Below are 22967 nucleotides of genomic sequence, written 5' to 3' on the forward strand. Positions count from 1 at the left end.
ACCACAACTTTACAAATTCCACTGTAACCTTAATTAGTACCCTAAGATTGCTTGCACTACTACCTGAAATTGTAATACTGTAATCAATTACACACTGTGTATTTGCTTCCTAGCACATTCCTGTAATTGAAAAACCAGTCTTTCTCATGCTGGAAAAAGTTAATTGCATGTGCATGTAGACATAATTAAAATGGTTTTTTTTCCCAGTTTTTCCTGATAATTTTTGTTCCAGATGACAAAAATGTTAACCACTTACTATGTCCTTTTCTCCCATTTGTCCTTCTTTCCAATTGTCAGTGACCTCTTTTGCGTGTTCAGATATCTGGCAACCAAGTTTCAGTAGACCAAACACATTTCATCTTGATAAGGGAAGGAAATTTTATAAGTCACAATTAGGATGGATTCCTCTAACTATTTTTCTCCAATAGTTTCCATTGCTATTTTGGAAACAACTTTTAAAGCCTACTTTACGTGGAATCCAAGGCATTATTAGTTATTAAGCAAATTGGAAAAAAAAGTTGGTATTTTTGTAACAGTAGATAAGTTTCCTTTCAATTCAAACTAAAATAGGCATAGTTTCTGTTGTAGTACATAGAAAATGGCCATCTGCTGAGTTTCATCCTTAGTCTCTGACATTTCATAAACTGAGTGATTTACAGATATTAACTATAAAGATTGCAAACATGCCATCTTATTTATGTTTGTATGCTGTTTTTTTAATAGCAAATTGACATAACTAGATATCTACAGATCTAGGTATCTGCTTTAGGGTTACGGTTATCCCTACATCACCCTGTTTGAACACCCAGACAGCTAACCTGAGGTTAGAAATAGACACAATGCATCCTATAAATATAAAAATAACATCCCAGGCAGGGCTATTCTTTCAGGCTTTGGGTTAGAATGACAGTCGAGAGCCCTTTGGTCTTTTTTTTTTTTTAATTGTTAAGCTGCCCTGTAGACTCAGGTGAAAAAAAAAGACTCCATGTGAGATAATGAGTACAAATAGTCCTCAACTTATGATGACAACCGAGCCCAAAATTTATGTTGCTAAGTGAGAAATTTGTTAAAGTGAGTTTCACCCCATTTTATAACTTTTCTTGTCACATTTGTTCTGTGAAACACTGCAGTTAAGTTAGTAATGTGGTTACGTGAATCTGGCTTCCCCATTGACTTTGCTTGCCAGGTCACAAAAGGTCAAAGGACCCAATATGAACCAATTGTCAAACATTCAAATATAAATCACGTGACCATGGGGATGGTGCAACGGTCATAAGTGTGAGAAATTTTTCAGTGCTATTATAACTTCTGTCACTAAATGAACTGTGGCAAGCAAATTTTGAAGTCTACTCCACATGGAATCCAAGGCATTTATTAGTAATTGTTGGAAGAAATATCCTTCTGGGTTCAGTTCCAAGTGGGGAAAAAGAAACTGGAAACATGGAGGCTGTTTGGAAAGATGGCTTAATAGTGGACAGGACCACATGGCTTGGAGCTCCAAAATGAAAAGGACAATCACATGCTTCAAGATGTTGGGTGAAGGAAAAGAAGGAAAGGGCTGAGATGCTGAGAGTGCAATTGTTTTATACCTTCTGTTGGGCTCCACCTTAGTGTTTCCTGTTCCTGTATGACATGTATTTCATTGGCTGTCAGACTCTCAGGGGCCTTAGCTAACTTTGTAGGCTTTGTCTGGACCACATGGCTTCACCTGAGTGCTGGCTGATGCAATCTTCCCAGGCCAGGTGGTGAGATGGGCAGAGGCCTTTGTTGTGTAGAATACTCTGGCCTAGGCCTTAACAAAGGTGGTCGTGAGCTTCTGCTTCTGAGGTTAGTTTCTGCTTCTGAGTTTCTATTCTTTTTAGGGGAAATATCTGCCTTTTTAATATTTCCTAGGATATTTCATTTTCCTAGGAGAGGATGGGTGCTAACTTCCTACATTATTAAACAAATTGAATTATTGAATTATTATTATTGTACTTGTGATTATATTTTAAACAAAGTAGGATTGCTGCTTCGAAGTTCCGTTCCGCTCACGGGTTCTGTCCCCGTTCCCCGGCGTTCTCAAACCGCCCCTCGCCAGAACTCGAACACTCGGGTTTTTCCGTAACAGGCCGTAAGCCGCGAAATCACTCGAGCATCATCGTCGCCATCCTCCCCCCCCCTCCGCTCCGTTTAAGCATTCCCGCGCATATTCGGCTATTCCCGGCAAACCCCGGCTCTTTTCCTCTTCGGGCATTTCCGTAGAGGACTGCGGCGCTTTCCCTTTCTTAGGCGCGCCGTCGAGGTGCATTGTGGGCGAGCGCGGTGGATCCTGGGGCGGAGGAAGGAGGAGAATTCCCCCGTCTTAGAGTCGGGCCGCCGCCGCCATCTTGTCTCGCTGTCGCCGCCGGGCCTTGGGCCTGCTGTGCCGAGGGGCCCGCGAGGTGGACGTAGTGCCGGCCCCCGCGTGGATCCCTTTGGGGCCGCGCTGAGGACCGCCACACCGGCGTTTGCTGAGGCGCTCGGGATGGGCCGCTCCCGCTCGCGGAGCTCGTCCCACTCCAAGCGTGTCAAGAGCTCCAAGCACAACAAGAAGAACCGGAGCCGATCTCGGTCCCGTTCGCGGGAGAAAGAGCGGGCCCGCAAGCGCTCCAAGTCGCGGGAGAGCAAGCGGAGTCGCCGGCGGGAGTCCCGCTCCAGGTCTCGCTCCAACACTGCGCCCTCCCGCCGCGACCGAGATCGCGACCGGGAACGCGCCTCCTCCCCGCCCGACCGCATCGACATCTTCGGCAGGACGGTCAGCAAGCGAAGCAGCCTGGATGAGAAGCAGAAGCGGGAGGAGGAGGAAAAGAAGGCCGAGTTCGAGCGGCAGCGGAAAATGTAAGCGTGGGCGGATGGCCGGGGTTGGCTCCATCGGTCGGGATGGACGGGCGGCGGTTTCTGAAGGGTCGGCGGGAGGCAGCTGAACGATGCAAAAATCGGCATGCGCACCCGCCGTTAAACCGACGGTGGGGAAACTGCTGGATTAGGCCTGGGATGCTGGGTAGCAAATGTGATGGCTTGGTTGCAACCTGCCAAAAAAGGTAAGTGGGGAGGAATGAAAAGGATCTGATCTGGACCTGGTTCGTGTTTGGATGGGCGAACACAAGGAGATCAACAAAGCTGTCGATTGGAAAACGCTCTTTGAAGGGAGAAGATGTCAAACCATGCTTCCATGTTGTTGCCTGGGGGAAAAAAAAATTGGACGTTATTTGTGTACTCATCAGAAATTTGAATGTGACTCAAGGATATTGTTAACTTTGTCATTATTTCCCAGTACAGGAACATTTCTGTTGCTAAGGATAGAATAGTTTAAGACAATAAATTTATATTAAAATATCTTCAACGACAATTCTTAGCTATTTTGATCAGTCTGCTCCCCTTTTCTGAGAGCAATAATCACAATTTTCTAACTGCAAACTTTGCAGTTCCTTTTGTCTACATGATTCTGATACTTCCGTAGTAAATTTTATTTGAGCACCATATTTAATGTATTAGTAAAGAAGAAAAGGGGACGGACAGGAAGTAGCTTGGCTATATGGAACAAGAGTTAGCACGATGGTTTCAATCTACATTTTCAATCTGCTATTATTAGGATTAGCATTATTATAAAAAGGAAATTTCATTTTAATTTTTTTTTATTTGTATACTGCCATAGCCTTGAGCATTAAGATAAATCTTTGGTTTTTCACAATCAATTTTGTTACTATCTATATGTACACTTAGGGAAGTACACTGATAATTTTTGTAAAATAGCATTTTACAGAATGCTACCCTGATGTGCACATATGTCACCTCTCCTGCAGGAGCTTCATTGGTTGCCGATTAGCTTCCGGTGCAATTCAAGGTGCTGGTTATCCCCTTTAAAGCCCTTCATGGCTTGGGTCCGGGTTATCTGAGGGAAGGTCTCTTGCCGGTCACATCTACCCGACCCACTAGAGCAGGGAGGCAGGGGATGTTGCGGGTCCCATCCCTGAGGGAGATACACCTGGTAGGACCCAGAAGAAGGGCCTTCTCCATGGTGGCTCCCTCTCTCTGGAATATCCTTCCCCAGAGATTAGAATGGCCCCCACTCTAGCACTCTTTCGGAAGGCACTGAAGACCTGGTTTTGCCAGCAGGCCTGGGGAACCCAGAGTGGGATGGAGCCCATCAAATGGCTAGTGTGATCTGTCGGTGGAGTGAGGTGGATGGGAGTTGGGGGTGATTTATTTTTATTTTTATTTTTTCAGATAAATGGATTGTACTTTATTAATTTATTTTATTCTTTTTGTTATTTTTTATTGTTTTTTATTTTTATTTTTTGTTTTAAATATGGTTTTACATTGTGTAAGCCACCTTGAGTCGCCTTGGGCGGATAAGCAGCAATTTAAATTAAATTAATTAAACAAATAAATTTATAATTCCTAATAAACCTTGCTGAGCAGCTTCCATGAATACACCCCAGTGTTCTTCAATTCTTTAAAAAATAAATAATAAAAAGTGTAGTCTGAGCTGTTGTGATTAATGCACCTATTTTTTTAACTTGGTGTAGAAAGGCAAGAGTTCACGCTGTGTAAACAATTATGTTGTTTTAGATTATATTTATAATATTGGTTTGCCAGATTCGTTTTGACAGAAGGCCTACATCAGTCTTGCGATTTGTGTAACATTGCTGTGGGAAGTGCAATGCTTGCATTAAAATGTCAGTTTCTATCATAACAATGAGAAGTTTGCACTCCGATTCAAACTGAAATGTGGAATGTCACAGGGCTTGAGATGGCCTGTTGATACTAAGTCATTAAAATCTTGACTGAGTTTATTTAAGTAGACATCACTGGTAACAAATGTTGATTAGCATTTTGATACTGTCAAAATCAGTGTCTGGATATTTGACATTACAGTTGCTTAAAACAAGGTTAAATATTAAATATTAAAAAGGTGAAGGAAAACAACTGACTTAAAAGATAGATGGGCAACAACACATTATTAGAATACCTGCTTTGCTTTTTATTGAGCACAGAATACTTTGAGGTATCAAAATGAATGCAATTCCAATTTACAAAGTATCATTTAGAGCAGTGATCCCCAACCTTTTTTATGCCGCGGCCCGGTATCCCCAACCTTTTTTATGCCGCGGCCCGGTACAGGCATTAGCTGGGCGCCGCCATCTTTTTTTGATGAAAACGTGCTTCCGGTGAGCTTTCTACCCGGAAAAGCTCACCGGAAGCGCTGGGCGCCGCCATCTTTTTTTGACGAAAATGTGCTTCCTGTGAGCTTTCTACCCAGAAAAGCTCACCGGAAGCACTTTTTCATCAAAAAAAGATGGCGGCGCCCAGCAAGCCAGCGGCCCGGTAGGACTTGTTCCATGGACCGGTACCGGTCCGCGGACCGGTGGTTGGGGACCCCTGATTTAGAGGACAATATTTCTATTCAGGGTTGAAATGAGAGTCTCCTTCTTGCAGACATTTCATTACTCAAACTAGGTAACATCATTGCTAGTAGGGAGTGGGATCAAAGAGCACCAAGGAGCCCTAACTGGGTAATATTTAATATGCTTCATTACAATCGGAGGAGTTTATGCTCCAGTCTAAATTTATTCCTTGCTTTTATGTCATGGTAAAAATTAGGAATATAAATCACATCAGTAATATATTCCTGTCTATAGCATCTACTATGTGTTTGAAAGAATTTATTCTAATATAACAATGTTAACAATAGACAGAAATTGCAGGTCTGGCTAATGATGGGTTGATTGTTTTATTCAATATGATTCTTTAAAAACATTTAATCCATTAAAATTAATAATTTTTAATTTTTGCATTACATTTGCATTTTGTCTTATTGAATAATTGATAACTACCTTATTGTTTGACTGTAATGCTTTGACAACACATTTCACTGCTTGAAATAAGTTCTCTGATGTTGTCATGAAGTGCTAGATTTTAAAACTTGAGTTCTATATTATAACTCAAGAGATGTTAATTTATTTCTGTGAAACACATTCTACCATTCCATTATTCTTTCATTAGGCCTCTATATTATGCATATTTTTGGTATTATAAAGTATATCCATCATGGTCTTTTGTCTTTATTTTGGCTTTGATAAATTTTAACAATAAATATGCTTATAAATTGTAAAGTGTTTGGTCCATCTAAAGATTTATGCAATTGCATTTGGAAAGCAATGCTTCGAATCTTATATTTCTCTTTCTGTAAGTATTTTTGTTTCCAAAAATTATTTCCTAGTTTTTTATTATATAGACACTCAACATTTGCATGTTACAATGTGTAAGCATGATGTACGCAACAGGTTATGGCTGAAGTGTGATGAAGAATTTAATTTTCTTGACATTTGAAAATGTATATATTTCTCTCCCTGTAGTCGGCAGCAAGAAATAGAAGAGAAACTTATTGAAGAAGAGACCGCCAGAAGAGTGGAGGAACTTGTAGCAAAGCGAGTGGAGGAAGAACTGGAGAAGCGGAAAGATGAAATTGAGCGGGAAGTTCTCCGCAGGGTGGAGGAGGCTAAGCGCATCATGGAAAAACAGTTGCTCGAAGAACTCGAGCGACAGCGACAAGCTGAACTTGCTGCACAAAAGGCCAGAGAGGTAACGCTCGGTCGTTTGGAAAGTAGAGACAGTCCATGGCAAAACTTTCAGTGTTGGGTTGTGCCTCCTGTTACGTTGAGAAGGAGATGGAATACAGCAAATCTAATTCCTTTCTTGTGTAAACTTGCATTGCTGCGAAACCTAATTTCTAACTTATTCAGAGGAGCTAACTGATACCTCAAACATTCTTCCAAAACCTGTGAAAGGATACTTGAATTTTAATGGAACTGGCCTACTTATTTGAGACTTGTTTGAAACTTTTGCCATGGCTGCAGGATATATCCACAGTTCTTTCTTAACTGGGGGAATGGGTTGAACAATCTGTGACTTTGTATCCTTCATTTGTTTTGTTTTATTTAGACTGTAAGAGGCTTTATGCCTTCAGTCAGCAAGAAAAAAATAATAACAACAGCAGGGTCCATCATTGAGCTGCAATGCCTTATTTTAACGAAAGAGTTTTTCTTGTTTTTCCTCTAAGGCAGTCATGCATTCCTCTTGACTACACAGTGGAGTAATTCTGGAACTGTGGTCCCGTTCACTTTCAGAAAAGGCCTATGCCAAATTCATGAGATCCATTTTTTTTTATCAGTGCTATTAACAACTCCTCCTTCTTTTTCTCTAGACTAGAGAGTTGTAAAAGAGCAGGTTGTCCTTGTCTGAAGTTGAGCTAAACATGTGACTTCTTCTGTCAGCAGCTGGAGCAGAAGCTGAAAATGTCTTTCTGTGAGACAGTAATTTGCTACTGGAGGTTTTAATGCTTGTCAGCACTAATCACTCCAGGATCCCCAAATTTTAAAGTTCTTTTAAAACTTTCTTAAAAGTAGTGCTGAGTTAAACAATACTCTCCATATTTTCCTGTATTATGATTTGATTAGTTGCTTTTAATCAATTTAGTTGATAATAGGAAAGACGTTTTAATAAGATACTTTTTAATATAATACAATATGATTAAAAAAATTAAAAATGCATGTGATGAAAATTCATTTTAATTCTACAAATCAAGATTTTGGCTTTACATAAATGCTGAATTATGTAAGATTTCAAATTTTTTTGAAAATTCAAATGGATTTTGGCTGAAATCGTGGTTCCTCACCATTCTAAGAGCAGATTAAATAGTAGTCAGTGAGTGGTCACATTAGGACTTTTACTGTGGAGCATAATCTTGAATTCCTGGAGTGAAGGGTGCGAACCTGTAGCTGGTTACTAGACATAGCAAGAAATATTTCTTCAAATACTTGCTTTGTTCTTATTAAACTATATTTTTGTGCAGACCTCAGGCTGTTTACAAAAACTGCCAAATATAAAATAACCTGAATATTTATTATGCTAATTGAAATTACTCTTGCAATCTTTTTGCTTATGAGTTGCATAACCAAGTTTCTTTAAACTTTTATAAAAAGAAACCTAGATTTGATTTCTATATCATACTTTTAATGGACTCCTGAATACCAGTTTAAATGGTAGAAGGACAGTTTAATACTGTCTTTAAACTTGTCACACTTTCGGATGTTCAGTCCATTTGCCCATAAAGGAAGCCCATAGTTCTACAGAATATGGATTACCATTTGTACTTTTTGCTAACAGTAAATGTATTTTTCTTATTAATTGTTTGCTTAGGAATGTTTTACATATTTTTTGTTCCTTCTTACCGTAAACATCTGCATTCTTCAGCTCAGCCTTCCTTGTATGTTGTTTCTTTATAAATGGTTGAGCTGCTGATGCAGGCATTGCCAAGCTAACAGTACAAATCATTTTAAAGAGGAAGCTGGCGCGTATGGCAGCCGAGGAGCACACTCTGCAGGACACTGGACAAGACAGTAAATATTCAACTTTTAATGCTGATTAAAGGAGTATAGGTAAAGAATGCGTAGGTATACATAATTGGTGAGACAAACTATTCACTTTATTTATATTTTAAATATTACTCTTTTAATTTGGTAAATGCTATCCAGTTTTGTAGTTGTCCTTGTTGATTTGTGTGATATTAAAATGCTAGTAATAATTGGCTAGGATTCTGTGATTATGGAGGGTTTAGTTGGTTACTGTTTGGATTGGGAGGGATGATTTAAATTTAGAGCTAGAGATCAATTTTAGTGGTTGCACAGTTTGCTGTTTGAAAGACAAGAGGGTGGCTATAAAGCTGTCCCTTTAAGTCAGCGCGCAGAAGGAGTTTCTAGGAAGACTAGTGCAGATGGCTAAGTGAGTATTTTACTTTTCTAACATCTTACCCTATCCTCCCCTTTAGGAGGAAGAGCGTGCAAAGCGTGAGGAACTTGAACGAATACTAGAAGAGAATAACAGAAAAATCGCAGAAGCACAAGCTAAATTGGTAAGTTAGTTTTAACTACAATTGAGAGATAAATCAGTAAATTCATGCAGGAGATGGAGTAGGATTACTGAACATTAATTATAGATTAAGATTACATAATGTCACCGATTCTTAGGCCCATAATTTGATTGAAAAATATTTCTCTCTTTCTTGGGAAGTTGTCATAATCTTTCTCTTCTCACTCCCTGAAATCCGATTTAGAAATATTGGGAAGCCAATCACTATACTAGTAGTCTAAATTTATCACCAGTTACAATGTACCCTTCCCCAAAATACCTTACAACCTAGATTCACACTTCTGATGGCAGTATCATCCTCCCGGTTATGTGGTTATAGTTTGGATGTTAGGTAACTGGCCTACGTTTATGGGTCACATGACTGATTTATGAGGTGTGTTTTTTTGCCAGAAACTGACATTTACAGCAAAAATTGCTCACTGGGGACAATGGTTCATTTAATGACAGCTAAAATCGGTCATGTGTGCCTTAATGACTGTCATGCCATGGGATGGAACTTCTGAGCTTTGTTATCGTCATAAGTCAAGGACCACCTGTACAGAAGCAAAAGTAAAAGTGGTCAACATGAGATATTGCCAAACACTCAGCTTTCGCATTGTCCCTTTAAGAGAACATAATTAAATATGGGACTTGAGAATGGTTGCATAGTTATTTTAGTTTAGTATCATTAAATGAAAATGAATTCAAATTTTGTTCTAGTCTCGTTTAGTGTTTCTTAAACTTAGAATCTCATCTGCAATGTTTCAAACACTGCAGATTATCCATAATATGCATATTTTATTTCTCTGTATTTATGGATAATTTTCCCCATTGTTACAAAAAAAAAGCCATGGTGATAATATGACTGCAAGTGATGAATGTTTGGATTCACTTTTCTCATAAAATATTGTGACTTCCTTCCCTATGGCTTCCTGGGAACCATAGCATTTTTTTACAGAAGCTGTAAAATTTGAAACACAATATAAATATTAAATAAAGTAATTCTTAACTTTCATGCTAGAATTCTTAACTCCTAGCTTTTAATTTGCATTAGCAGCTGTATCACAGATCATACTTGACCCTGTAGGTTGAATTCATAAATTAGGGATATAGGAGAAATACTCCAGTGCACAAATTAATTCTAGATGGATTGGTTAAAGCTGGTCTTTTAACATCATTGTGGCCCTACATCATTTTAGAAAGCAATCTATTTCTGTATGATTTTAAACTTCAAGCATCTTGGGACAACATTTCTTAGCTACTTTTGATTTTATAGTTCAAATAGTTTTCCTAACTTTCTATTGGAACATTATTTAACTTTGCTTCCTCATTTCAGTTTCGTTTTAATTCTTGTTTTTATTCTGTGTCCTGGCACCACTTCATTTTTTAAATGAAATTGTGATAGGAAACAAAGTGAAAATGACTTATTTTTCTTTGAGTAATCCAAGACAGTTTATGGGTGTTGCATGGATTTACACTATTTCCCCAAAGTTATGTAATGTTATGCAAGGAGTATCAAATATAATCTAAACTGTTGTTTTCTGGTTACAGGCTGAAGAACAATTGAAAATTGTTGAAGAACAAAGAAAAATTCATGAGGAGAGGATGAAACTAGAACAAGAAAGACAACGTCAACAAAAGGAAGAACAAAAAATGATCCTAGGCAAGGGAAAAACTAGGCCAAAACTCTCATTTTCACTAAAGACTCAGGATTAAATTTCAGCTCCGAACTCTTAATGAAAATTGGGGAAAAAAATCTTTGTATAGTAGCTTCATGTTGAAGTGTTTTGTTTTTTTTTATTTTCTTTGGTGATTTTTTTTGGGGGGGGGGGGACATCTGAATAGTTAGCTTGTTCTAATAGGGGCTGTGCTCTGCATCTCTTATTTTAACGTCTGTTAAATTAAATCCTTATCAGATCATTGTTTTAAAGAATAAATCTATTCTTATCTGTTTTGATTCTGTGATAAAGTGGTTTGATGCAGATCAGGTCACTTTATTATTAATTATGTATGGTCTGATAAGATTTTTACTACCCGCTGATCTCAGAGTTATACTCTGATGCTAACTATTAAAGCTGGTTTTATTTTGCTAACTTTAAAAAAAAGTTTGGCAAATATATTGGTAAATTCCCACAGTGTACTGGATCCTTAGTGGTTTGTTATACCAGTGTCTTTTGATACTATTCCACTATTGTGCTTGATGTTCCTGATACAGGTAAGGAAAAAAGTTGGTCAGTGTTGCTGGAGATGTGTAAAGGGAGTTCAGTATTGTCTCTACTAGAATTGTTTTTATTCCACTGATAAAACTCAACCAGCATTCCCAATTGTGTAAATAAACCAATTTGCTGAATAAAATAAAATCTTAAATTCATATGTTTTAAGTAAATTTTTTAGTGCATGAATATTTTATGCTAATAAAACTTACTTTCCCCAAATCAGGCACACATTGAAATTAAGTTCACCAACATTTTTCATACTTTCAGAGCCAAGATTACACTGCAGGTTGAAATTATTGTCCTATGTTAAGTGGCTCTTGCTGGTTTAATGATGATTTTTACACTGATTGGGCACTTATTTCAACTGTGGATTTACTGTCTTTTTGGCAAGGACCTTGATAGTTGCTGTCATGTTTCCTTACATGATAAAATTGTAGACTTGCTACTCGGCTCCGTTTCAAAACCAATTGCCATGGAGTGTTATGGAGTTCTGTTTGAGGACAGCTTTGGTTTTGTAAGAAGTTTAATAGTTTTTGCATCCCCAGCATGAACATGATGGGCAAATAAAACTGGCCACATAGTTTAAAACAATCGTATTAAGAGTACTCCATTTTTATGATCCTGTAATCCCTTAATTCGGTACTGTGTTCCTGGAAATATTCACAGGCACTTTTGGGCATAAGAGCTCATTACAGTCATTTTGTAACTTTTTTTTTTTTGCCATTGTTGTAAGATTAAATAAAGATGTAAGTTTCCAAGTAATTGCTAGTCCTTCTAGAAGGTGCAACACTTGCATCTTGCTTGTTTTCGGCAATTCCCTGAATTCTTTTTCACATGTAGGTTGAACCTTCTCATGTACTATTTCTTCTAGACTTGCAGCATCCTTAGTTAATGTTCTTATTCCAGTATTTAAATCAAAATAACAACAATGGTACCCATTTAGTTTTGTTTTTATGTAACATCAATTGTATCAAGTTTCCAGTATGTGGCATAGGTTGAACAGACTCCTGTTTTGCTTGCACGAAGTACGGAATGAAAGATCATGAAGTATACAGTTGAACAGTCGGTATCTCTGAGGATGTTTTTAATAAATTAATATTGCTGTGACCATTGTGCTGTTCTTAATTTAATCAGACTAAAATAAAGCAATGATGCCTGGGAGTTTCAAATTATTTCAAATCTTAGATGATTTTAAAAAAGCAATTGCCCTGATGCTGTAACTAGAAGCATTCCTTTGGAAGAGACCATTTAAAATTTCAGTTGCTAAATGTACTAATTGTGCATTGGTATTTTCGAATCTCGGACTCTTGAGCATACAGCTTATATCAAATAAATTGTTATATCAAATGAATTGGATATAGTTTGCTTTTGCCAAAGTACAAAGCACAGTGCATTCTCTAAAATGTAGAGGGATGGTGTATCAATTTATCCCCATGCATCTGTGTGCATCTTGTACATATTCAGAGGATTCTGGAATCTTCTGGATCAAATGTTCACAGGTCCAGGCAATCTCAAGGAAGGGAATCAATCATTAACCCTAAGTCAAAATTTCCCAGAAAATGTGGATTGAAGTGTTTTTATTATTTAGTTTTCTCAGTTAGTTATGTCTATAAGAATCTACTTTTTAATATATATTTGCCTTACAATTGTAGTATATCCAATAATGCAATAATGTCACTGAGGAAGTAGACTTGGGAGTGTTTGACCTGTTTGTTTTGCTTTGCTACGACTTCCTGTGTTTTATTTCCCCTAAAAATCCCATTAGTAAAAATGTGTTCATGTTATTATCAAACGTTAGCAAGATACTGAATGCTCTGGGTTGCGCTTGACCTTGGGCAGACAAAGGGTATTTTGTATTGCTGATGCCAGCATATGGGCTGTCAAAAAGAAAAATACTGCATGCTACAATTGGTTCTATCTGGGGCTACCTTTGGTGAGTGCCTCAAAGTTGATGCAAAATGGAAAGTTGCTGGTTGATGAAAGCTGCCAGTAAAATATAAGCACCAATTGTGGGAATGCTAATTTGCTTCCAGTAAGTCTTAGTGCAGAGAACTGACCCTGGTGCATTCATCCCAGATGGAAATGTGGAAAGTACTATTTGCCATAGGAGATGAGGAAGAAAGTATTTTGGAGGAGGATGTACATGCTATCCTTACTTTGGAGATCTGAATGGTGCTTTCCCTGATGGTATTTGGAAGGACCATGGAAATGGATCTTCTACAGACCTCTTAAAATGTTGTAAAGAGTTGAAACATTGTCACTTAATATAAGTGCTAGTGTTTAAGTTGTAATTTTGGATTGGTTATAAGTTATAATTATGAGGTGTTTTTTTAATTGATGTGGTCTTTGTAGTGTTGGCAATACAAAATATAAATATTATAAATAAATACTAAGTTGTAAGATAAAATGAATACTTGTTAAAAAAGGGAGCAAGAGCTGGAAAGCCCTAATAGTAATGAACAAAACTTTCACAATAGTGGCTCTGTGTTTGTGTGTGTGGGTGCATGTGGGTGTGTAAATATACATTATATGTAATGTATGTGTGTGTGTACATGTACATTACATATATGTATTACAGTGCATGCCATGGCTCTCAGTTATAGGTAATGATCCTATGCTCGTTTGCTGCTCGGCATGAAAGCTTTAATTCCGCAGAAATATATTAATGGAAACCAGCTATTAGCAATGCCCCAAATAAAATATGTGGCAAATAATAGAACTTGATCAAAACTGCAACAAAAAGCTTAGACATTCCCAATTCTTCCTGTAGTTCCTTAGGATACCCCATAAAAATAGCTTCACCAAGCACGCTGAAATCTAAGTGGCGTTTCTAGCTATACTGCAAAAGCTGCTAGTGAAGAAACTCTACCAACAGGCTGAACTTGAGGTACAGCTGGAGCTCAAGTTTGATTCATTCAGAATTATGTTTTGTAATAAAACCATAACTTCATAGATAAGGAAAAGTGGCTCCATTCCTTGATTAATATCCTTCACTATGTGTATATAACAAGCATGCTCCTTGTTTCTAACGCTTTCCTGTTACCAGGAAACATGGTGTTGACGTAACTTTCAGCTATGTTGCTGAATCTCTGAAACCAACGTTATTCTGATTCTCATCTTGATTGTACATTCACTAAATCTCTGTATGTTTTGTTCCACATACAAGGGACAGCTTTAGTTTTGCACTAAAGCTGTCCGGGTTCAGAATTTATCCACATCTCATCCAAATTTTTTCTAATTTTGGACTTGCTGCTAGGCCCGAAATGTCAAATTTGGAAATTGTAACATTTTTATTTATTACTTGATTTAGACTTTTTTTTGTTTTAATGGGGTATCAATTGCTGATTCCCAAAAAGGCTGAGCATATGGAACAGGCTGTCTGTAACTATTTAGAAGAGGAAGGGTTACAATTACCAGTTTCTAGTGTAGCATCCTGAGCGATTCCAGATTCGAAATATTGCTGCCCGTGAAGCTTTTGTTTCAACTAACTAAAAATTTCCTGGAAGGACATTGTCAGGACAGTCACTTATGGGGAAGAGAGAGAGAGAGAAAATCCAGGGGATTATTTTTGCAAGGTTTCTGCCACTGACCTTCGCTTTATTTCCTTTCTTGCATTGCGACTATTCTCAGCAGCTGAGGAAATGGTGACGAAGCTTCAGGTTCAATTTGCAAGGCTTTTTCTCAAGCTTGGGTGGAGGGAAAGTCAAGAGGACGGATGCTTTAGTTGGGGTTTAACTCCATGCTTTTAAGTTCGTTCTGGCAAAACTGAAACTAAAAGATGGGCTTCTTTTGCATCTTGTGGAGCCAGTACAAATGCAACTTGATTCCTGGAGTAATTCCATCTTAGGTTCGGCCAAGGTTTCTGGTTAAGAGCCCAGGGCCAACAAGAATTCCTGGAAGCTAGATCCTGGGGACAGTCCCTCGGAAGTCCATCCAAATCATCCCAGCTTTGCAATCCAAGGACTGTTTACCTGCAATCCAGACACAAATGGTCTTATCAGCCTTATCATCACAAAGGCATAGATTTTATTTCCAATTTAAACAGCAAGAGACTTTCAAAGACCCAGAAGGTTGTAAAAAAAAACACCCCAGTACTTTTCCCTTCGGACAAGACCTTCCTCTCTCCTTAAAAGGAGAACCTAACTGAGCTGATTGCCGCTGTGTTCCCAAAGAAGACAAAAACGGTTGACTCTCCACCAAGTATATTTGTTCAAACCGCCTTCCTCTTTTTATAGGCTTCAATCCGGGTGGATTTCTCAGATCTTTTTTTATTTGCACCGTAAAACCGTGGCCAGGTGGATCATCAGCGAGCGCGCACGAAAGCTTCCCCGACGTAGAAGCGAAGCTAAAAGGCCAAAGTCAGAGGCTTCGCACTTCTCCACTTGGCTGCTGTTGTCGGCTTCCCTTCCTCCTGCGGGCCTCGCGTGGCGGGCCCGATTCCCTTCGCTCGGGGAATCGGCAATTGATATCTTCTAAGGCTAGATTAGTCAGAGTAATTCTTGCCGGTAGCCCGGGCCTACTTATTCCGAAGGGGATGGAAAGTCACCCGTGTCCGGTTTAGACGACCGAAGCGGTGGCTCCTCACCGGCGGGAGAGAGTTTCGCCATCGCCCATTTCTTTGGCAATAAGCCCTAGTGGTGAGCCACGCTTCATCCTCCGAAAATCTGCAAGGGAAATTGTCGTCAGGAACTTCAAAACCAAAAAAAAAAGAGAGAGAGAGAGAGAGAAGTTGTTTTTAGGGTGACTAGATTGGGGCTGTACAAATCCGAGCGATTCCCACCACGCTCCGGCAAGAAAGATTTAGAGATGCCTGTCTCTGCCGCCATCGAGCGATCGTCCGGATTTTTGTCAGCCCAGATCCGGTAACTCCAATCTTCTGTTTCCCGCGTTTATTATCGAGGTGCCTTGAAATGTGCGAACCTTAAGGGTCCGTTTGTGCTGTCGCTGAGGGAAGGGGAGGACATCGGAAGAAGAAGTGAAGTGGCCAAGGAAGTGATCCCGTCCTTCTCAAACTTTCTCTCCCGCTCCCCTCAGCAGCCAAGGCACCCACATCTACTCAAAGGGAGGTGAGCGAAAAAGCTCCGAAATCGCAAAAGAAAAAGAGATCGGAGTTTGGGGCGACCGGCAGCGGCAGAGATCCTAAGCAGTCTCATCCTCCCCTCCCCTTTTAAATGCTTCTCTTAGGCATCTTTTAGGGCGCCCTACCTGGGAACCTCAGTCCGCCCCTTACTGCAACTGTCGGAGCTCCCTGAGCAGATGGAGTTACAAGCCGATTCTTTACACGGTTCCTCCTCGGTAGATGCCATCTCGAGGCGCCCAGGCAGCTGAGGACCGCCATCCCCATCCCCGGATCGCTGAGTACACACACCTGTCCCCCCCTCCCCGACCAGGCTTGTCGCACGGCTGCTCCACGACAGCCAAAGGACCCCCAGAGCCACCTGACTATCGGTTGTCTCGCTCAGCGAATGACATCGGATCCAATAGATCGGGCTAGGGGGGAGACACGCCCAACTTCCAGGCGCCGTCTTCCTGAATGAATAAACGTCCCCAAAAGTTGAAATCCTTTTAAAAGAATTTTGGAAAAAAATTCTCCCCGCTCCCCAATTCTTCCAAATATTCTGGGGGAAGGTCTCCTTGGGATTAAAGTGGAGGTGGCTTCACTTTGTTCGTTTCCTCCACCTCCCCCAATATCCTCAACTTGGCTATTTCCAGATGTGTCCTTCTCCCAGCAGGCGAAGCCGCTCGGAGTTCTTGTAAGGCTCCAGAGGCGCCTGTCTAAGAAGGGCGAGTTGGCCGCCCCCCCTTTTTTTCCTCGGATGGGGCTCCGAGCCTCTGGGAGCGAGCGTCATTTCTTTTTGGAAAAGGTAACCTGGACTTGCCGAAGTTAATGCAAAAGTTGTCTCCCATTCCTACAACCTTCCCGCTTCCTTCTGCTTCTCTTCGCATCTGGCGCTGGGATTCGCTGCATTGACGGACGGACGACACAGAGGATTGCTTCCACCCGCCTCCCGAAACATTATTTGGGCCGCTCAGGGGCATCGAACCAGTCCGCTTTGGAGGAGGTCAATTTTGTGCCAAGTGTCCCAAGAAAGAGACAGGAGCGCTCGATCCGGAATGAGCAGGTTTGAGCTAACCCATTTCGGTGACTGCGGGAGACGGTGCCAAACCTGGAGCTGCGAAGTCGGAGTCAATTCCATAGTTTTGGAAGTGGGACTTTCACGCGGCTTGAAAAAAAAAAAAGAAAAAAAAAGGAATAAAAAAAAAAGAATTTCCTCTCGCTAAATAAACAAGGAAAAAATCTCAGAAACTTAAACCCAGTTTTCCCCTCAAATTATTAACCCGCTCTCGTTATGATGATTTCCTGGTATCGTTTTATTTAAGCGCAAGAACGTTAAGTTTTAACGAGGAGAGGAGAATAAAATTCTGCGTAGACTTTGATATTTATTTTCCGGCTGCTTTGTTCCCTGGGTTTAACCCAATATTGAAAAGTGTTTTCAGCTTCTCAGTCCGAAAGAACTAATTTTTTTTTTATAATGTCATTGCATTTATTTTTAAATAGGTATTTCTCGAACAAAACCTCTAATGTCTAATGGTATACTTGAGATATCACATATCCTTCTAATATCGCCGCAGAATTATTTTTATGGCTATTTTTTTTTTGAAATCCACATCATTTTAGACAATTTCGAATTCCTACCTCTCCACTACTCAACCTCAATTAAAACGTTTTTATAATTCACAACATATGGGCTGTATCTAGTTTTTAGCCAGATTTTAATTTGCGTTCGTTTGCTTTGGCTACCTGCCGATTGGACAGATCAGATCGAAAACGGCACATTTCACCTCTAATTCCTAAACGGATTCAATCTCTTAAAAAAGCCCCCTTAACATCCACGAGGATTTCAACAACCACACCCAACAAAAAAGTCCAGTTTGACTTCAAGGCGAACTTTTCCGAGGATCGCCAAAACGAAGGTAAAAATAAAGCAGCGGTTTTTATAGCGGCCGCTAGTGGGTGCTGTCGCTCTATGAAATTACACACAGCTGGCGGCAGGCTAAGATTGGGCTGTGTAAAAAAAAAAAAAAGCGAGACCCGCCGCGCTAGCGCGTCCTCGTTTAATTTCCAAGACTCGGCTCCAAACTTTGTCGCGGGGCTTCCCTTCCAACGAATTCTTGGCCCGTTTTGGGTCCGGCAACCGAACCCAACCGCGCCGCCCATAAAGCCCCCCAATGCCAGGGTTTGGGAGGCCGTCTCCAAAGCGATCCCACGAACGGGCGCAAAAGCGATACAGATGCGCTGCGCGGGAGAACTTGCGCCTTCCGCTCCAAAGCTAGAATACCTGGCGCCCCTTTGGTAGTAAGAATTTGCGCAAGTCGCAGGATTGCACCGGGCGGGTTGGGAAGCGAGCCACACAGCCTTTTTAAAGTAAGGGGTTCAAATGCAGCCCCCCCTCCTCCTCCCGGCGCGCTCCTTATTGCCAGCAGCGAGTCCGCAAGGAACTTTCCAGAGCTACGACCTGGCGTCGAATCTCAAAGAGTCGCGGGGTCGGCGGTCAGAGGCCACCTGCTTTTCAGGCAGGAGAAAAATAAAGGCGAAGGCAAAGTTGGCGAGTCCCGAAGGACGTTCTTGCCTCTCGTGCTAGCCGGCTTGGCGGGGAAACGAGAGAAGTGCGAGACGCTCCCTGCGCTCAATCCTTAAGAAAAGACACCTGCGCCCAGCTGAGGGAAAAAGCGCTGGCCTTCTCGGCTCCCCAGAGCAGCGCCAGGGCTGAGGCGGCTCGCGCTGCAGGATCGGGCGCGTTACCTGTCCCTCCCTCCCCCTCTTTTCCTCGCGCCGGCCCCGCCCCTTTGGAAGGTGGGCTCCGCTTCTGGGCGTAAGTGACAGAGGCGCCACCCAACCAGCGCAAGAGTTTCTGGAGAAGGGGGGTGGCTGGGTTTATAATGAGGAGGCAGGGCGCGGGAGCGGCGACTCGCAGCTTCACTCTCGCGTTTGGAGTCGAGGAGGAGACCGTGGCAAGAAAGCCCGGCAGCCCGGCAAGACGCGGTCGAGCGAGCCTTGAACCAGAGGAGGAAGAGGGCGGCGGCGGGGGAGGGGAAGGGAAACGGCGGCGGTGGCGGCAGGAGAGAGAAGGCAGCGGCCGCTCTGTGTGGCCCCGGCGACGGCGGCGAATGTGAAGTCGAGGGCGCCTGCCTGGTCTCTCGCTCCGTCTTCTCTTCCTTGCCGTGTCGTCGTTGGCGGCGGTGCGGGCGCTGGGAGCCCGCCGGAAGAGGCATCGCTGCCCTTTGCCGGGCTCGCCCCGCTGAAGAGGGGACGAAAAGCCTTTGGACGCCAGGAATAAGCAGCCTCTTCTGGGCGGCCGGGAGGGCGATGGAAGCCCGCGGATCTGCCGCCCGGCGGCACCGGCTACCTCGCTTTCTCCAGGTGGATTTATAGAAGGGGCGAAGAAAACTGCGGGCGCCGCCGGGGAATTAATTGGGCGTCCTCGCTCGGTTTTTCCTTCGCGCTTCATCCTTGGCAAGGCGAAGCGGGAGCAGCTGAGCGCGGCAGCGGCAGGACTGAGCGACGGGCGGTCCTTAGCGTCGTCGTGCTCCTTTGGCGGCCGACGGGGGTTGAGGGACTCCCGGGGCCGGCTTGCACCTCGCCTGCCTGCCTGCCTTCCTTCCAGCTCGGGATTGCCGTTCCATGCCGGCGGCCGTGCGCTCGACGACTTAAAGCCGGGAGGGCGAGCTCGTTGGCTGCCCGGGATTTGCCTCTGGTGGTGGCTCCTTCGTGCGAGGGGAGATTGTGGACGCCTCCGTTCTTCCGGGCGCCGCGGAGTTGGCGAACCTTTGGGGCAGGACCCGCCGGCGGCGCCCCCGACCATGGTAGCTCGCCGGGGGGGATCCCCGCTCGGGAAATGCTGCTGGGGGATCTGGGTGCTTTTGTGCCGGACGGCGCTGGCCAGCTCTCTGGTGCTGGAGCCCATCTACTGGAACTCCTCCAACTCCAAGTAAGTACCCTGGGGAGGCTCGCTTCTTACCCCAACCCCGGCGAAGGCGGGGAAGGGCTGGCGAGGGCAGCCTCGCTCTCTGACGCGGCCAGGCCCTTCAGGCAGGCCGCGGCGTCGCCGCCGCCATCCGAGCGAGCTTGCGGGAGGGCAAATGAGGCGCAAACCCTGGCGAGAGCCCTCCGTCGGAGAGGCCGGGGAAACGGGACTGCCAACTGGAACAAAACTGGGGGAGGGAGAAGGGAGACGCAGTTTAGTCCTCGGTCCTCCTCTCCTAGGTGGGCGCTGAGCCCTTCCAGTGCGGGAAGGAGTGTGTGTGTGTGTGTGTTGGGGGACTGTCTCGAAGTATCGTGCAGCGATTTGTTTTTTTTTTTTTAATTATTATTTTGTACGCTTCGCTGCATTGGTGGGAGCGACATTCCGCTGCTTTAGAAGCGAAACGCGGAGCGTCTCTTGACCGCGATCCCCGTGCTGGCGTCTGAAGGCTTTCTTTGAAAAGGAACGGAGCCCAGCAAAAGACGCGGCTCGGAATCATTTCTTGGGCGAGGAGGGGGGGACAACACATGACGGGCTTGTGGGGCCATGCAGAGTGTTAGTAGCCGGCCTGGTTTCGCCAGAAATGGAGGTCCTTTGAACGGACAAACCAGCCGTCCTTCCCCCCCCCCCAGAATTGGAGCCCGTTGAGGAAAGGACATGTGTGGAAAAAGTGGGAAGGGATTGACTTTGTAGTCCCAGGTAAAGACTCCCAAGGCTTAAATCAAGGCTCCTTCTAATTTTGTCAGCAGAAATGCGGCCAGGGCGTTGAGGAAAATGTTTGCCTGGCCGAATGTTTTCCCGCTGTTAGTCTTCAGGGATCCAAGCAGAACAAAGATAATAGGCACCCTAGAAAGGGTTGGAAAGAGTTGATGCAAAGAATCAGAAAGTGACATGTGGTGGGAGTTTCCATCCTAAGTCTAATATGATATAATAATGAAGTATAATGCTGTAAGAACATGCTTATCTAAGGGATTTATGCTTAGAATAAAGGGGGGAAAGAATTTGTTTCTTGCCCCTGTTGAATAGTATCTTCCTGCAAATAACTATGTTTAAGCCTGTTAACTTTTGCAGTCTTAAGAAACCATTATTTGAGTTGACTTTTCTGTGTTTTGTTTCTAAAAGAAATGTAGTGGAAATTTCATTCTTTCCTGAGAAAACAATTTTTTAAAAGCCACATCAATCTCTGTGATTTCTTAGCATGTGGTTTATTGAAAATGATTTTAGTGAGATCCGCTTCTCTGCATAACCTCCTAAACTTGCTGGGCATGAACAGACCCACACTTTTCTCTGTAAAATAATTGGAACAGCCCGTCTCACAAGTGTGAAATAGTTTATGAGTTGGGATATACTATCTGCAGCTCTAAAACAACACACATTTGAATTTAAGTCTAAAAGTAAAACTTTGAAGATATGTTCATAAACTAAAATATTCTGATGTCCATCATTTCCCCCCCACTCCGCTATTGATTCTGCCCACTCCTCTCTTTCCCCCAAAGTGTTTTTTTTTTGTCCAAAGCAGCCCTGATAATATAGTTAGTGAAATATTCAGTTAAAACCTGACTAAATGAAGAATGGATCTTTTATTTTCATTAAAATGTGGAAAACTGCTCTATCCTTTGTGAGGATCATGAAATGCTTGTCCAGGTTCAGTAACACTTTCTTCCTTTCCTGAGATATATGTACACTCTTACTACCGCTGGAGAGGGACGCAAAGACCTTATTTTAGCATTCTCTCTGCAACTTAGAAAATGTTTCAATTAAATTCAATTTAAACCAGAAAAGAAGTGCTTGTGTGTATGTGTGTAATTACATGCTGAAGTGCGGAAGTTATCCTAGTATACAATAGTGTTAAGATTAGTCCTAGGAAAAAAAGCAAATTCTTCCATCTTTAGCTGCAGTCTAGTGATTGCATTTTTCCTACAGAGGTCACTCTTCCAGTACATAAAAGTCCACTTAGCTGTACTGTAGTCCTTTCCTTCTCCCTTCAGTTTCCAGGGCTTGCTTGCCTACGTGCTCGGTAACCAAGGGTTCGTTTTCACTATCAAATGATTTACCATTTATAACAGAGGGGCCTTGTCATCAAACTGATTCTTCCATTTTACTTGATAGAAATATTACCAACCGCAAGTTAACTACAATTTAATCAACAGCGCTTCTACTTGTTCGATGCAGCATTTTGAATAAGTAGCGCCCCATGATAGGATTGAAATGTATTGGTATTAATTATTCAGGTTTGTTCACCTCTCTGAGGTAGCATGTGTAAATGGCCTGCACTTTTGATAAATGCATTAGTAACCCTACCCTGTGTGAAATGAGTCTGATTGTCACTTTTAATCAATGTATTGTATTTCTGGGTGCTTTTCTGTTCTGAGCCTGAAGGATAGTATTTTATTTCTTCAAAGAAAGGAAAGATCTTTATAGAGAGATTATTCTTTTTTTCCCTTTGCCTCCCATGACACTCTGCTTAGAAGGATCCAATGTTGATATGTAGAGTTGCAGGCATAAACATACCTTTCATGTGTTTACAGCAGAATAGGATTTACTTCTGAATAAACATGCATAGAATTGCATTGTAATGCTTTTTCATAGTTTGAAGACATAATTGCTAAGCCCTTGTTGCTCAGGGTGAAAGGTTACTATAACTCAGAAATCTGTTGTTCTGCAAGTGATTCGGTGGAAACTTTGTCAAGACCAGGTCCCACTGAATGTTCGGTAATGCCATAGAAGTTGAACCAGCATTCTCTCACGACCTGATTTCCCAAATTTCAGTTCTGTGATTTATATTGGTAACTAGCAT

General features: G+C 42.2%; 2 protein-coding genes across 4 annotated transcripts in view; both read left to right on the forward strand.

The window, feature by feature from the left end:
- Positions 1-770: 770 nt before the first annotated feature.
- Positions 771-11302, forward strand: ARGLU1 (arginine and glutamate rich 1). Of its 2 annotated transcripts, none has more exons than XR_015749901.1 (4): positions 771-2859; positions 6381-6606; positions 8366-8935; positions 10483-10522. XR_015749901.1 is itself a non-coding variant. In XM_026668907.2 (4 exons), exons 1-4 carry the CDS (start codon positions 2507-2509, stop codon positions 10645-10647), a joined length of 828 nt encoding a protein of 275 aa, XP_026524692.1. In that variant the 5' UTR covers positions 771-2506; the 3' UTR covers positions 10648-11302. The 2 variants fall into 2 exon arrangements, 1 of the variants encoding a protein (XP_026524692.1); XM_026668907.2 differs by having other exon boundaries at positions 8852-8935; positions 10483-11302.
- Positions 11303-19093: 7791 nt separating this feature from the next.
- The window catches only part of EFNB2 (ephrin B2), a 55585-nt gene continuing 51711 nt past the window's right edge, over positions 19094-22967 (forward strand). Inside the window, exon 1 of one of the 2 annotated variants that reach the window (XM_026668908.2) lies at positions 19094-20137. In XM_026668908.2, coding sequence (XP_026524693.1) covers positions 20010-20137 — 128 coding nt within the window. In that variant the 5' untranslated portion in view covers positions 19094-20009. The remainder of the gene's footprint in view (positions 20138-22967) is intronic. The other variant, XM_087967290.1, reaches the window with a different exon arrangement.

The sequence above is a fragment of the Notechis scutatus genome, chromosome 5, assembly GCF_049901735.1.
Source record: "Notechis scutatus isolate UNSWTSFEM ecotype Mainland chromosome 5, rNotScu1.2, whole genome shotgun sequence".
Taxonomy (NCBI): Eukaryota; Metazoa; Chordata; class Lepidosauria; order Squamata; family Elapidae; genus Notechis; species Notechis scutatus.